At 39.4% G+C, this 12,345-nt stretch overlaps 3 protein-coding genes across 3 annotated transcripts; 2 read left to right on the top strand and 1 right to left on the bottom strand.

Annotated features, from left to right (window-relative positions):
* Positions 1–1,125: 1,125 nt before the first annotated feature.
* Positions 1,126–1,933, bottom strand: BDR25DRAFT_351513 (uncharacterized protein; the record flags this gene model as incomplete). Its single annotated transcript, XM_033694863.1, has 7 exons — positions 1,126–1,146; positions 1,188–1,217; positions 1,264–1,284; positions 1,319–1,370; positions 1,396–1,439; positions 1,477–1,801; positions 1,842–1,933. 7 exons carry the CDS (start codon positions 1,931–1,933, stop codon positions 1,126–1,128), a joined length of 585 nt encoding a protein of 194 aa, XP_033551870.1.
* Positions 1,934–1,992: 59 nt separating this feature from the next.
* Positions 1,993–3,410, top strand: BDR25DRAFT_323087 (uncharacterized protein; the record flags this gene model as incomplete). The annotated part of the gene is made up of 6 exons (XM_033692078.1): positions 1,993–2,182; positions 2,228–2,370; positions 2,468–2,542; positions 2,574–2,722; positions 2,780–2,935; positions 2,987–3,410. 6 exons carry the CDS (start codon positions 1,993–1,995, stop codon positions 3,408–3,410), a joined length of 1,137 nt encoding a protein of 378 aa, XP_033551869.1.
* A 1,141-nt stretch (positions 3,411–4,551) lies between these two features.
* BDR25DRAFT_113610 (uncharacterized protein) lies at positions 4,552–5,132 on the top strand. Its single transcript, XM_033683614.1, has 2 exons — positions 4,552–4,602; positions 4,677–5,132. Exons 1-2 carry the CDS (start codon positions 4,594–4,596, stop codon positions 4,950–4,952), a joined length of 285 nt encoding a protein of 94 aa, XP_033551868.1. The 5' UTR covers positions 4,552–4,593; the 3' UTR covers positions 4,953–5,132.
* Positions 5,133–12,345: the final 7,213 nt, after the last annotated feature.

Here is a 12,345-nt window from a genome sequence, read left to right as displayed (position 1 = left end):
CCTGGAGATTTGCACTCCTGCACACTCTCCACATCCATCGCAAAACTTGCTTTCGCATTCAATGCGGCTACCACCACCTTCCTTTCTCAAGAGCAAAAGAAAATAGCGGTTAGCTGTAGATCCAGTCCACAAGGGTCATCCCACGACGCCGGAAGACCCAAACCAACGGTTCCACAGGTTCAAGCGGACCACAATGCCTCTCCCGCCGATCACCACTTTCAATACATCCGTCTCGTCTCCGCATCTACCTCTTATGCCTATCCTTAACTTCATGGTAACGATCATCGATGGCTAGTGGGTGGAAGGGTGGAACGAGCGACGGTTTCTGCGACCAAGCTCGAGTTCTCGGCGGCACTTGCGGATGTGAGATGGTGAGATGTCTGAGACGTTTTGAGGCGAGATCAGCGCTTCCAACGAGCCGTAGTACTGTACGATTGGGCGATTTTGAGGCCTGTACGGGTGAGATTTTGAGTACGTTCGTACGGTAGGGAGGAGGAGAGGTAGGTGTACGTATTGTAACTGTTACAGCTCACGTGATCTGTACAAGTAGTACAATTTAATTAAAGTACGTTGTACTCTAGTTAAAACAGCTAATATTATAGGTCTCTAGAGACGCAGGATTAAGGTCTAAATAGCTATTAAATAACTAACTAGAAGCGTTAAATCTGCACTATAAGCCTATACCTTTAACAGCGTATAATTGCCTTATAACATAGTCTTGTTCTTTACGCAGTAACCTAATTGCGCTAAGGGCAACGCCTCTTTTAAGCCTAACAGCTATATATTATTCTAGTTAATTATAAACTTAACCTTAGTGTTATAATTGCAGTCCTTTAGGAACTACTGCAACTAATTTTTAGCCACAGACAGTGTACTATCGCGGGATAAGGCAGGAGACGTAGTGTAGAGGGCTCTTTCTGCAGCGTGCAAGACTGCGCTAAATTTGCAACAGAGGTATCTAATTAACTAGATAAGACCTGTAAGGCAGCAAGGCGCGTAGATAGATAACTCTGCAATAGAAAATAGTTAGTAATAGGCATTTTTAAGACAACAGATTGCAGATAGATAGATTAAAAGATGTTGTCCTTGCGAAACTTTTAGCTAATTAGAGCTCTAGAAACCCTCCTAAACGCTCCCGCAGGCCCACTGTTCGCCAGAGCCCCCCTACTCCTCCAAAATCGCCATACAAACTTCCTAAAAGGGTAATACGGTCCGTACTACGTACCGTACCTAGGGCATCATTAAACGTACAGTACGGCTCACAAACTCGGTACGTTCGTACTGCTCACGTGACCGTTACGGTTCACTTTGTACAGACCGTAGTACGGCCCGTTGGAAGCCCTGGGCGAGATTTCAAACCACTCTTGGAGCTAGAGAATTAATTCAAAGCACGACTAGCCAGATTTAGAGGGGATGAGCATCCATAGGAGGTATTCCGTCTGGTCAGTCGAGTGACTGGAAATGAGGCTTAGGCACCCTGACGCCGCTGGGGTGGACAGGACCCCTTTTGACGTTTGAAAGATCCTGCGGTGGGTTAAGTCGAGGCCTGAGGATTTCTCTCAACAATGGATAATCCTTTCTAGATGGGGATGGACTAAGAATCATCTGGCCACATGGAGAGCTGGGAACAGAGACAGAGCCCCAAGAGACCCACAGTTCGGCGAGCGGAGAATCTAGGGGAGTGATAGTATCGGGAGCCTCACTCGATTTATCGACCTCGGTGAAGGGAGGAAGTTTGCAAAGAAGCAAAGACATTGTGGATCTGCGGGCATCTGTGATGAACTTCTGTCCTGGGAAATAGCTTTGAGATCTGTGGTCCATCTAGTATTTGAGTTTTGAACCTCCCTTGTATTCGTTTTCTACAGGTCGCTCTTGCTTTCATACCTGGAGTATCGGGGTTGAAGATTGTACTTCCTTGCCAGATTTCCTTCATTGGTGCCCATTGAAAACTGCGCTTTACCCTCTCATCAATCATTTCTTCAGAATATAACCATGGACAAGCCCAAAGAACCCCCTGCCAACGCCAATGAAACCGAGACCTACTCCGAGCGAGCCATCACGATATCAGTATGTGCTTTGGTAGCGGCAACTGCTGTCCTGCGATACCTGGGCCGGTGGAGCCTAAAGAAACGCGTGGATATTGGAAAGGGGAAAGGGCAACAAGTATTCGGAATGGACGACAGTAAGTTCAAGCTCGCAGCATTGGGGTCGGCTAACGTGAAGAAAGTATTTAATGTACTAGCCGTTTTGACATTCTACGGTCTCGCTATTGCTGTCTTTATTGCCATCGACCGCGGAACGGGGGTACATATCGGAGTCGTCCTGTTCAAGAGTGGCCTCCAGGGACTCAGCGACTACATCCAGGCAAGTGTTTCATAAATTCTATTCCAATAATCTTTATTTGAGAGAGAGAGGTTCTATTTGTTTAAGCCCACAGTCTCCCTTGTTGGTTGAAATATGAAACGAGTTTATTGACGCCAATCAGGCCGTCTTTGTCTGCGCTATCTTCTACAACACCACACTCGGCATGATTAAACTCAGCGTGCTTTCGTTGTACCATCGCATTCTTCGAGGATTCCAATCCCAAAATGCTCCGAACTATCATCTGGACTGTTTTCGGCATCGTGGCCGCTAACACGACGGCCAACGTGCTCGTCGCTCTATTCCAATGCTGGCCCGTCAAGGCTGCGTGGGATCTGAGGATATTGCCAGAAGATAAGAAGTAAGTCGATAAATTCCAATAGCCTAGCTATAAGGATGCCCTTACTGACATGGGTAGATGTATCGATGTGAATGCGTTCTATCTAGGTAACGCTATTACTGGAGTGATTACAGACGCAACCGTCTATCTCCTTTCCGTCCCCATCATTAAGCCTCTTCAAATGGATACCAAGGCCAAAATCCAGCTCTTAGCTACGATGCTTATCGGCGGCTTGTAAGCACCCCAAGTAAATCACTGTATAACACGAACTCACCTAGCAATCAGCGCAGTCGTAACCTCCGCCGTTCGCCTCGGCTTCATCCCCGCCCTACTCTCCGACCCTGGCGCCACAATGGCTATGGGCATACCCATGGATTGGTCTATTGCCGAGCCTGTCGTGGGGGTTCTCGTCTCTAGTATGCCTGCAATTCGCGCCATTCGCTGCCTCTGGCGTGATCCAAATCAAGACTCGTATGGCTCTGGTCCCGGCCATTCTACCCTGAAGAGTAGGAATGGCGGCCATATTCAGCTGCATGATATTAACACCAGCGGAACGACGAAGAGAGATGCAGAGGGTTCAGGCGGAAGAGCACGCGGTGGCGATAATGATAGCGAGGAGCACCTCGTTATCGGGAGCTATGGCTACAACAAGGGAATGGGAACGATTGAGAGAAAGACCGAGTTAGAGGTTTTGTATAGTCCGAAGTAAGGCGTGGCCGTCCATGCGAAACGTGAAACCGGCGTTCATACGATGAATTTGTAATAGAGGCAGAAGGAGCGCGGGTACGTAGAAATGCTGCCAGGGCGTGGCTCAACTCAGATGTTAAGGGGATATATTCTTGACTTTCCTTTACGAAGTTGTGGAAATAGAGATCAAGAATGATAACTTCCATTTGTTTGGTTTAGTGACCCCCTAGATTCAAAACTCCTTACAGTACTGCACAATTCCCCTTGTAGCCTTTATTGCTAACTACTAAACATGTTGTTTTATACTAATTTTAGGCCTGGAAAACGGTAACTTGAGAAGTACATTGCAATACTCACCTGTGAAGAAGATTTGGTAGTAAGGCAGTTGTAGATCTAGAATCACAGCCTTAGCTTAACACGCAGGGTGGGTTCTTTAGCTACTTAATCTAGTATGCTTTTTACTATTAAACCTTAAGTACTTAAGCGTATATAAAACTTAGCACACTAATTAGCAGAGCTTGCTCTGCTCCTTTCTGTGGACTTTAGTTTTCTTTAGTTAGGGCTTAGCAGCTAAGAATTACTGCTTTTAGCCTTTTTAGGCTTACATAAGCATAAAAATAGTAGATTCTTAGATAATTATTTTCTACATAAAAACTAAAACCTTACTGCGCGTGTTGTCTAATACTTGTCTAATACCTTTTGCTATAACTTATAACATAGTACCTCTGCTATTTAACGCTAATAAACTTCCCCTACTTTACAATAATTGTGGAGGATAAAATAGCCTGGCAGTAGCTGTTTAGAAGATCGGATGAAGTGACTCCGCTATCTAAGAGAGCTGAAGGCTCTCCTTATATACACCGAGCTTCGGAACATAATATCTCCAGATCCCGAGCTGCGTCCCAGGCTCTGAGCCCCCAGTCCCAGGCTCCGAGCCCCAGTCCCAGGCTCTGAGCCCCAGCCAAGGCTCTCAGTATACGCGACACACCCCCCAGGTGAGCTGCGCAGCAGCTCACCTGCGTTGAGCGTCAACTTGGCTTGTTGGAGCAGCGCTGCGCGTTTACCCTGTGTTTGTGCTCGTTGCCCCAGGCAGCGTGATGCTCGTTTCCCTAGGCAGCGCAGGTCACGTGCGTGCCGTGATCGCCGCAACAGAGGTAAATAAATTCTGCTGCTCCTTAAGCTTCTCTTCTGTAAGTCCTAACAACATGCCGCGTGTAAGTTAATGCTTTTAAGAGCTCTAAGAACAACTTTAAACCTGTCTGTGATCTCTGCTAATGTGCATCTGTAGCTTAACAAAGCTAAAAGAGCCGCCCGCTCGCGTGCCGCCGCTCTGCGGGGCCGCGCTGCCCGCAAGCCCGCGCCCAGTACCCCCCGCCGGCGCCCGCTCCCCGGCCCGGCCTCGACTCCCCGCCGGCCTCCCCCTGGTGCGCTCCGCGTGCAGTCCTGTCTGGGCTGCATAAAGAGTGCGCTCGCGGGGCGCTCCAGTGGGGAGTGCCATGATTCCGCCACTGGCGGTTCGCGCTGCTGGCGCTGTTCCTCTGGGCACAGCTGCCTGCCCCTGTAAGCCCTGTAGCAGTGTGTGGGGTGATCTAGCTTTTGACCTATTTGCAGTCCCCCTGTCGCCGTCGTGTATGCGCGGCGCCTTGTTGCGGCGCTTGTCGCGGAGGACGAGCGGGTAAGCTTCTCTGCAGAGATCGTGTGTTATACCCTAGATTAGACTAACAGGCTATAGGCTGCGTCTTAGCTTTAGCTAGTTCTTTAAGCTCTGCTTAAAGAGGATGTGGTGGAGGAGGAGGAGGGAGAGGAGGAGGAGGAGGAGGAGGAAGAGGAAGAGGAAGAGGAGGTGGAGGAGGAGGAGGGGGAGGAGGAGCAGGGTGACGTGTCCCCTGGGCTCCTGGCGCGTCGCCAGCGCGCTAAGGAGCTCTTGGGTGAGCTTGTTAATCTCCTTATAGTTTAGGTGTTCTGTGTTTCTGCGCATCTTATGTACTAAATCCCTGCTTAAACTCCATAGCATAGGGGGGTGTCCCTGCTAGTAGATAGCCCTCTTGTTCCTAGGCAGTGTGGGGATGTCCCTACTATTAATAATTAACAATTTTTTCTCTTAGAAGCTTATTTATGTGTCTTTAAGGTTAAAAAGCTACTTAAAGTGCTTAAATTACTATTTTAGTAGGTGCTTTATAAGTTTATTTGCTAGCATGTTGCTTGTTTTAATATAGCGCACTTTAAAAGATCCCTTTACGTGCTCCTAGCGCAGCCACATGTTCTAAATATTAATGTGGCGCAGGCAGGTAGTTATCTAGGCGTTCTCCTCTACTACTAACCTAATTGTCTGCTAGTTGTTACAGTAGATCTGCCATAGTGTGCCTAGCTCTAGGGTAAGCTCTTTAAAGAAGCGTTTTAGAGCTAGTAATTTCTTTATAATGTGCGCTAAAGCAAGCAGCTTAGCTTTTGTTATAGACATAGTTACTGTTAGCTAGAGAGCTACTTTCTATAGAATTAGTTCTTTAAAAAGTAAGATAATGTATTTATAGAATAATTATCTAGTCTCTGTGTAATTAGTAAAAGACGTGTCTTTACACATAATAAGTTGCGCGCCTTCTAGTGCTTTATACTATATGCCTATATACCTTATGCAGTACAGGTACATAATTGCCTAGTTTACTGCCTAGAAGTGCTGCTTTCCTAGGTTTATTAGGTAGTAGAAGAGCTAGGATGCCGCAAACGCCATGTCTAGGCGCACTATAATTATAGTGTATAGTGTTAATTCTACGCGCTCTTAGTATTCCTTAATTTCCTACTTTATTACTAATCCCTAGTTGCTTATAAGCTCTTCTAACAGTAAAGAAGTCCCTAGGAAGAGCGCGCTTTTTATAAGGTTAAACTTCTTTACTACTTTCTTAATATATGTGTTGTGTACTAGCTAGATTATTCTAGCTTTTCTATTTTTAATTATTTTAATTCTTAGAAACTATTTGCACAGCCTTTAATTTTCTAGCTTATATATTTTTTTAATTACACTAATTAATTAGTAAGCTTCTAACTTATTATTATAGTAATAAATATAAAGTATGTTATCTACATAAAAAAAAAGTAAAATATAGTAATTATAGTTAAAGAATAGGCACAGCTTCTTTTTAAATAAAATAAAGTTAAGCTTCTAAAAAGCCTATAAGAGCTTCTAGTACTACAAGATTAGTAAGTCGCGTAGTCTGTATAGGGCTTAGAGAAGCTTAACGCACATGCTAGGCTTTATAAAGCTTTCTAGAAGCTTGCATGTTACTTCTAGCTTACCTTTACAGTGCGCGTTTAGGAACGCGCCTATAACATTATATTACCTAATCTTTAGGTTAAATTAAGCTGCTATTGCTATTGCTGTTTAGAAGGATCTAGCTGCAAGAGTAGCAGCATAGGTTAACTAGAGTGAGTCCTTACTCTAGAGATTACTGCGTACGCATATGTAAGCTTTGCATTTAGCAAAATACTTATCCTAGTTAAATTTATATGTAAAGACCTACTTTAGTAGGAGCAGCTTAGATGTTACTTTAGTTTACATAATTTTTTTCTAAGTGCTTTTTTTAAGTAGGGTAGCTATTTTTTTCTATGCTGTAATCTTAAAAAGATCTTTATATAAGTGTTTATATAGATTTCTTTATTTTAAGGGTTTTTTTAAAAGCTTATAAGCTCTTAGTTAAGGCTACCTAAAGAAGGCAGCTATAAAAAACACTGCGTAGAGTGTTTTAAGCGCTCTGTTATTGTAAGTAATAAATGCTTTAAGAAAGTTTATTTAGAGGTGCTCTAGATTAACTAGAGCTAGGCGTATACTGCTCCTCTCTAAGAGCGTTGTATATATACCTCTGCTTTCTACACCCCTAGGCTTACCTAAGTTATTAGAATCTTACCTTTATATTCTTTAGCTTATGTGTGTGGCTAGTCTCTAGCTTTTTTTATTACATGTATGTTTAAAAGGTGCCTTACCTGCTTTAACTAAAGCTATAAAAGATAATATCCTAGTATAAGAAGTAGAGGTTAATTTTTTAACTAGTAAGTTAGCTATTTAACTTAATAAGCCTAGTAGATCTGCTTCTCTAGTTAAGTGCACTTACTAGGGATTACTAGTATGCTTGTGCCTACTTTGTATAGGGCGTGTTGTAGAGCTATCTGTAAGCTCTAGCTTAGGAGTTAGCTCTAAAGTAATAAGTGCTATATATTTATTAGAAACTGCGCAAATCTTTAGTAACTTACTTATTATGCTTATTACCTACACAGTTACTTTTACCTCTAAGTACTAATCCTCTAGCTAGCTAACTTAAGTTCTAATAAGCTTTTTAGTTTCTACACTTCTAAGCTTACGCTCTTAGGGCCTTTAATTTAGTATATTACTTTACTACTTATTTAACTTTTAAGGTAAAAGCTTAAAAGCTTCTTCTACATTATAAATCTTACTTTACTTATTAAGAATTTTAATAATTTTAAAAGCTTTTTTTTAGAGGATTAGCTTGTTACTTTTATTCTTATAAAAGTGTGTTTTATTAAAAGCTATATTTTTTATAGTAATTACTTAGTTAAGTAATAAGACCTATATTCTGTAGATATTTAAGGCTCTATAGCCTACAAGATATTCTATGTAGCCCTGTAGAGTTACTTTAAAGCTTTGCTTCTAACGCCTAGCTGCTTGCTTCCTATTAAGTAGGTAGGCGCAACAGCTATATGCGTAGATCCTGCTTTAATTAGGTCTTAGATTAGCTATAGCACTTCTTACCTACTCTAGCTTATAGTATCTAAAGTAGTTAGTAAACTATGTGTTTAAGACTTTATTTAGTAAGCGTAGGTTATATGCGTGCAACAGGCTTATATTGTACAGCTATGTCGCTGCGTCTACTACTTCTAGCTAGAGCTTCTTAGGGAGTCCTGCGCTGCTTCTTATTTTAATAAACTTTATAATTATCTTTTATCTAGCTTTTTCTGCAGCTTTATTTAGCTTATAAGTATATAGTAAAGAGCTTTTAATATTAATGCTAAATTCCTTTACTTAAAGCTTATACCTTAACTTCTTATGCTAAGGGAGCGTAGTAGTGTTATTGTCTTACTGTATTTTGCTAATCTAGAGCTTATATTAATTAGACACTATGCTTTTAAAGTTTTTTATTACTCTCTAGATTTCTAAGAGTGTTTTTGCTTAAAGAGAGTATAAAAAAATTTTGCTGCTATATTTATTTTTAATAATTATTATCTATAGAGCTCTGCTGCGCCCTAGTAGCATATTAAACATGTTCTATACAATTCTCTAGAATAGGTAAGAAGCTTGCTTTTTTAGTCTTCTTAATATAACCTGCTTAGCGTGTGTTGTTGCGCAGTGCTTACAGTGTACTTGCTTTATACCTATTATTTGTACGTTCTTTGCGCTTTTAACTAGAGCCTGCAGAGCTTTAGAGCCTAGGTGTCCTGCGCGTGCATGCTAGAGCTCTTCTAAGTCTAAGTGTAGGAATGTAGTCTATAAGTGTTAGTAATCTAGGAGCACACTCTGCACTAGTAGGTAGAAAGAGACAGCTTTATATTTAATAAACATAAAGTTATGTTCTTAGTAGAGTGTTATAAGTACCTTATTTTTTTCTAGCGTGCCTATGCGCAGTGTACAGTTAAGTTTTAAATACTATAGTCCTTTTTCTCTTAAATAAGCTTCTAAGATAATATTAATGTAAAATCCTTTTACTATAACTACTTCTTATAGTATAAGATCTTCTATGTGCTCTTTCTATGCTTTATTTAACACCTTTTTAAGCTTTCTAGTTCTTGTTCCCTAGATTAGAAACAACTAGGTGCTAGCTTTTACTGTGTGTAAACTTTAAGCTTTTTTAAATAACCTAGGTACAAGCAGCTTTATACTGTTTACTAAGTGCGTAGCACTCTTATTATCTAGAATTATGCTTATAGAGAGTAGGTAAGTGTTAAAATCTATAGTTATGTGCATCTCTAGTTTTACTAAAAGCGCTAGGTTAATAAGTGCAGTAATAATGCTTTTTAAAAATGCTAGCTTATCTAATCCTTTAATAGCTTTTAAAGCAGGGGAGGCTGCGTCTAGAATTATATAGCCTTTTTTAAGCAGTACAGCCTTTACTTCCTTATGCTGCGCCTACTTAAGCTTTTTAAAAATCTTTTAATGTGTAGTTTTACTAAGCTTCTTTAGCTTTTTAGTAACTGCTAATATAAAGTCTCTGCAGTCTACTGCTTTTTATAGATAAAGGGATTACTCTAGAGCTCTGCATAGGCACAGGTGGCCTAATTAGGCTAAAATAGATTAGGCTAAATTATTATTTAATTATCTGCTAAGTGTTGTAAATATACTTATGCCTTAGTTACTTACGCGTAGAGAGTGCTTTTAGAGCATTGTTAAGAAGATCTTACTAATTTTCTAAATTATTAGAGGTTCCTTACTAAGTGCGCTAGCCTCTATAACCCTCTAGTGCATAGAGCGCGCCTAGTCTAGTGCAAGCTTTAGAGCTAGGGCGTCTAGGAAGTCTTGTGCGGCTAGCTAGCCTTCCACGTTAAGAATCTTGTAGGTCTTTGCCTTAGTGTACAGGAAGTGCTACTGCTAGTACTAAGCTTCTAGAGTTATAGTGCTATACTTTACCTTAGTAAGGTAAGCTCTGTACTCTACTTATATAAAATTCTTTATGCTTACGTTTGTTAGTGCTAGCTCTTGTTTTAAGGCTTGTATAAGTGCCTGTAAGGTAGATTAGTTCTCTAACATAAGCTATATTATTATAGGTCCTAGAAGCTCTAGTGCAACAGTTACATTAACCTAGTTCTAGATTGTCTAAAAACGTGTTGCGCAGGAAGCCTAGTTGCTTAATTAAGCTTAGTACTTAGTAATATTAGTCTAGTACTATATGTTAGCTTTCTCTAAGAGGTTCTTAGTAGTAATTACTTTAAGTGTAGGCATCTCTAGAGCGCTGTCTATAGGATTTAGAGCGTCTTGTCTATCTAGATTAATTATATTCTATAGGTTTTTGCTAAGAGCATAGAACTAGAGCTAGATAAACTAGAGAGGCCAGCTTATATAGTCCTTAAGCTAGTATGCTCTTGTTAGAAGAGGAGCATCTTAATTAGCTATAACATAAGCTTTAAAGGTAATAAAGATTAATAAAGATAAAAAAAAAAGCTTCTAAATAGCTTTTACTAGCGCTATAGTTATATAAGAAGAATTGTCCTAGGTTCTTAAAGCGCTAGGCCTATAACTATAGAAGATAAAATAGCCTGGCAGTAGCTGTTTAGAAGATTAGATGAAGTGACTCTGCTATCTAAGAGAGCTAAAGGCTCTCCTTATATACACTAAGCTTTAGAACATAATATCTCCAGATCCTGAGCTGCGTCCCAGGCTCTGAGCCCCCAGTCCCAGGCTCCGAGCCCCAGTCCCAGGCTCTGAGCCCCAGCCAAGGCTCTCAGTATACGCGACAATAATTATTATTACCCTATAGATTTATAAAGAGACAAGACGTTCCTTTAATAAAAGGTTTAATGTGCGCCCTATAATATATAAATCTAGGCAAGAAAGCGCCCTACCTAGGGCAGCCCTATACCTTTACTGCTAGCTAAGAGGCGCGCTCTTACTAATATTATATATGTTACAAATAACAGACTACAACTCTATATCCTACTATTGTCTCCTCTAGTACCCCTATGTTGTTATTGTTCTACGCTATTAGACTAGGCAAATAACATGTTTAAAAAAAATAGCAGGTAGAAGACTTTATATTAAAAGTGTTACTAATTAAAAAGTAAAGTTAACATTTATACTATAAATAAAAAACTAGTATATGTATTACTTTTTATAAACTTTAGCCTATTAAGCTCCTTTTTTTACAACATTTTTATATAATAGACGCCTTAATAATCTTTTTAATATAAAATCTTTAGCTTATTAAGCAACTTTTTTAATATACTACTTATGCTATTTACTTTAATTAGTTTAAGTATGTAATGTACTTAAAAGCTACTATTAACATAAAAAAGGTTTTAGTCTACACCCTCTTAGTTATAGAGAGTAGGTATAAATAAAAATAACCTTAGCAATAGTTTAAATAAGGACATTAACATAGATATTTTCTTAGACACTAAGCGCTATGCGTATAATTTTCTATCTATGCTTATACTTATAAATTTTAATAATGTTAAATTTCTTAAAGACTAAGCTATACTAAAAGTTAATAAGGGCTATATTAATAACTTCTATAAGAGTCTACTTAATATTAAGTTAGATACATGCACTACCTGTAATTAAAAGTAGTTTAACATAGAATTAAATTAATAAAGTACTTATAAGAAGTGCGCTACTAATTTACTTAAATATAGACATAAAAAAGAATTTATTTTACTTTTAAAAAAACATAAATAACTTTAATTTTAGCCTTTTACTAAACCTTTTTAAGTTAACTACTACTAAAGAGCAACTACTAGCATGTGTATATGTTAATATAATAAACTTTTTTACTAGAGTAAGTAGGCACTTTGTGCATTATAAATAACTGCTAAGTCCTTTATTATAACTTTAATAAAATGTAAGTGCTAATGTATTAGTATTAGATAAAGTATTAGACTTATTAATTTATAAGCACTTAGCTAGCTGCTATCTATAGCAAGCGCATTACTATCTAGGCTTAAGATGTGCAGCTTGTTATTTGCATTACTTAGGATTTTAGCTAGTACTTTAACTTTGCTAATAAGTACTTGCGTAGACAGACCTACTAAGAGGTGTTCTTTTGCATAGCATTTATAGGTATATTGTTACAATTGTGCACAAGTAAGGTTATAGAGCTTCACAGAGGTCTAGTTTAATTACTACGTAAGGTATCATAGTAGGTACAAGACGTTGTGTAAGGAATAAAAAGGTTTAAGAGGAAATTAGTAATTAAATACTTAGCTTAAAAGTCTAAACACTTTAGGTATAAATTAAGCTTATT

Source organism: Lindgomyces ingoldianus (genome assembly GCF_010093535.1).
Source record: "Lindgomyces ingoldianus strain ATCC 200398 unplaced genomic scaffold BDR25scaffold_6, whole genome shotgun sequence".
Lineage (NCBI taxonomy): Eukaryota > Fungi > Ascomycota > Dothideomycetes > Pleosporales > Lindgomycetaceae > Lindgomyces > Lindgomyces ingoldianus.
The sequence above is the reverse complement of the archived record's forward strand: the minus strand, read 5'-3'. Positions and strand labels throughout refer to the sequence as shown.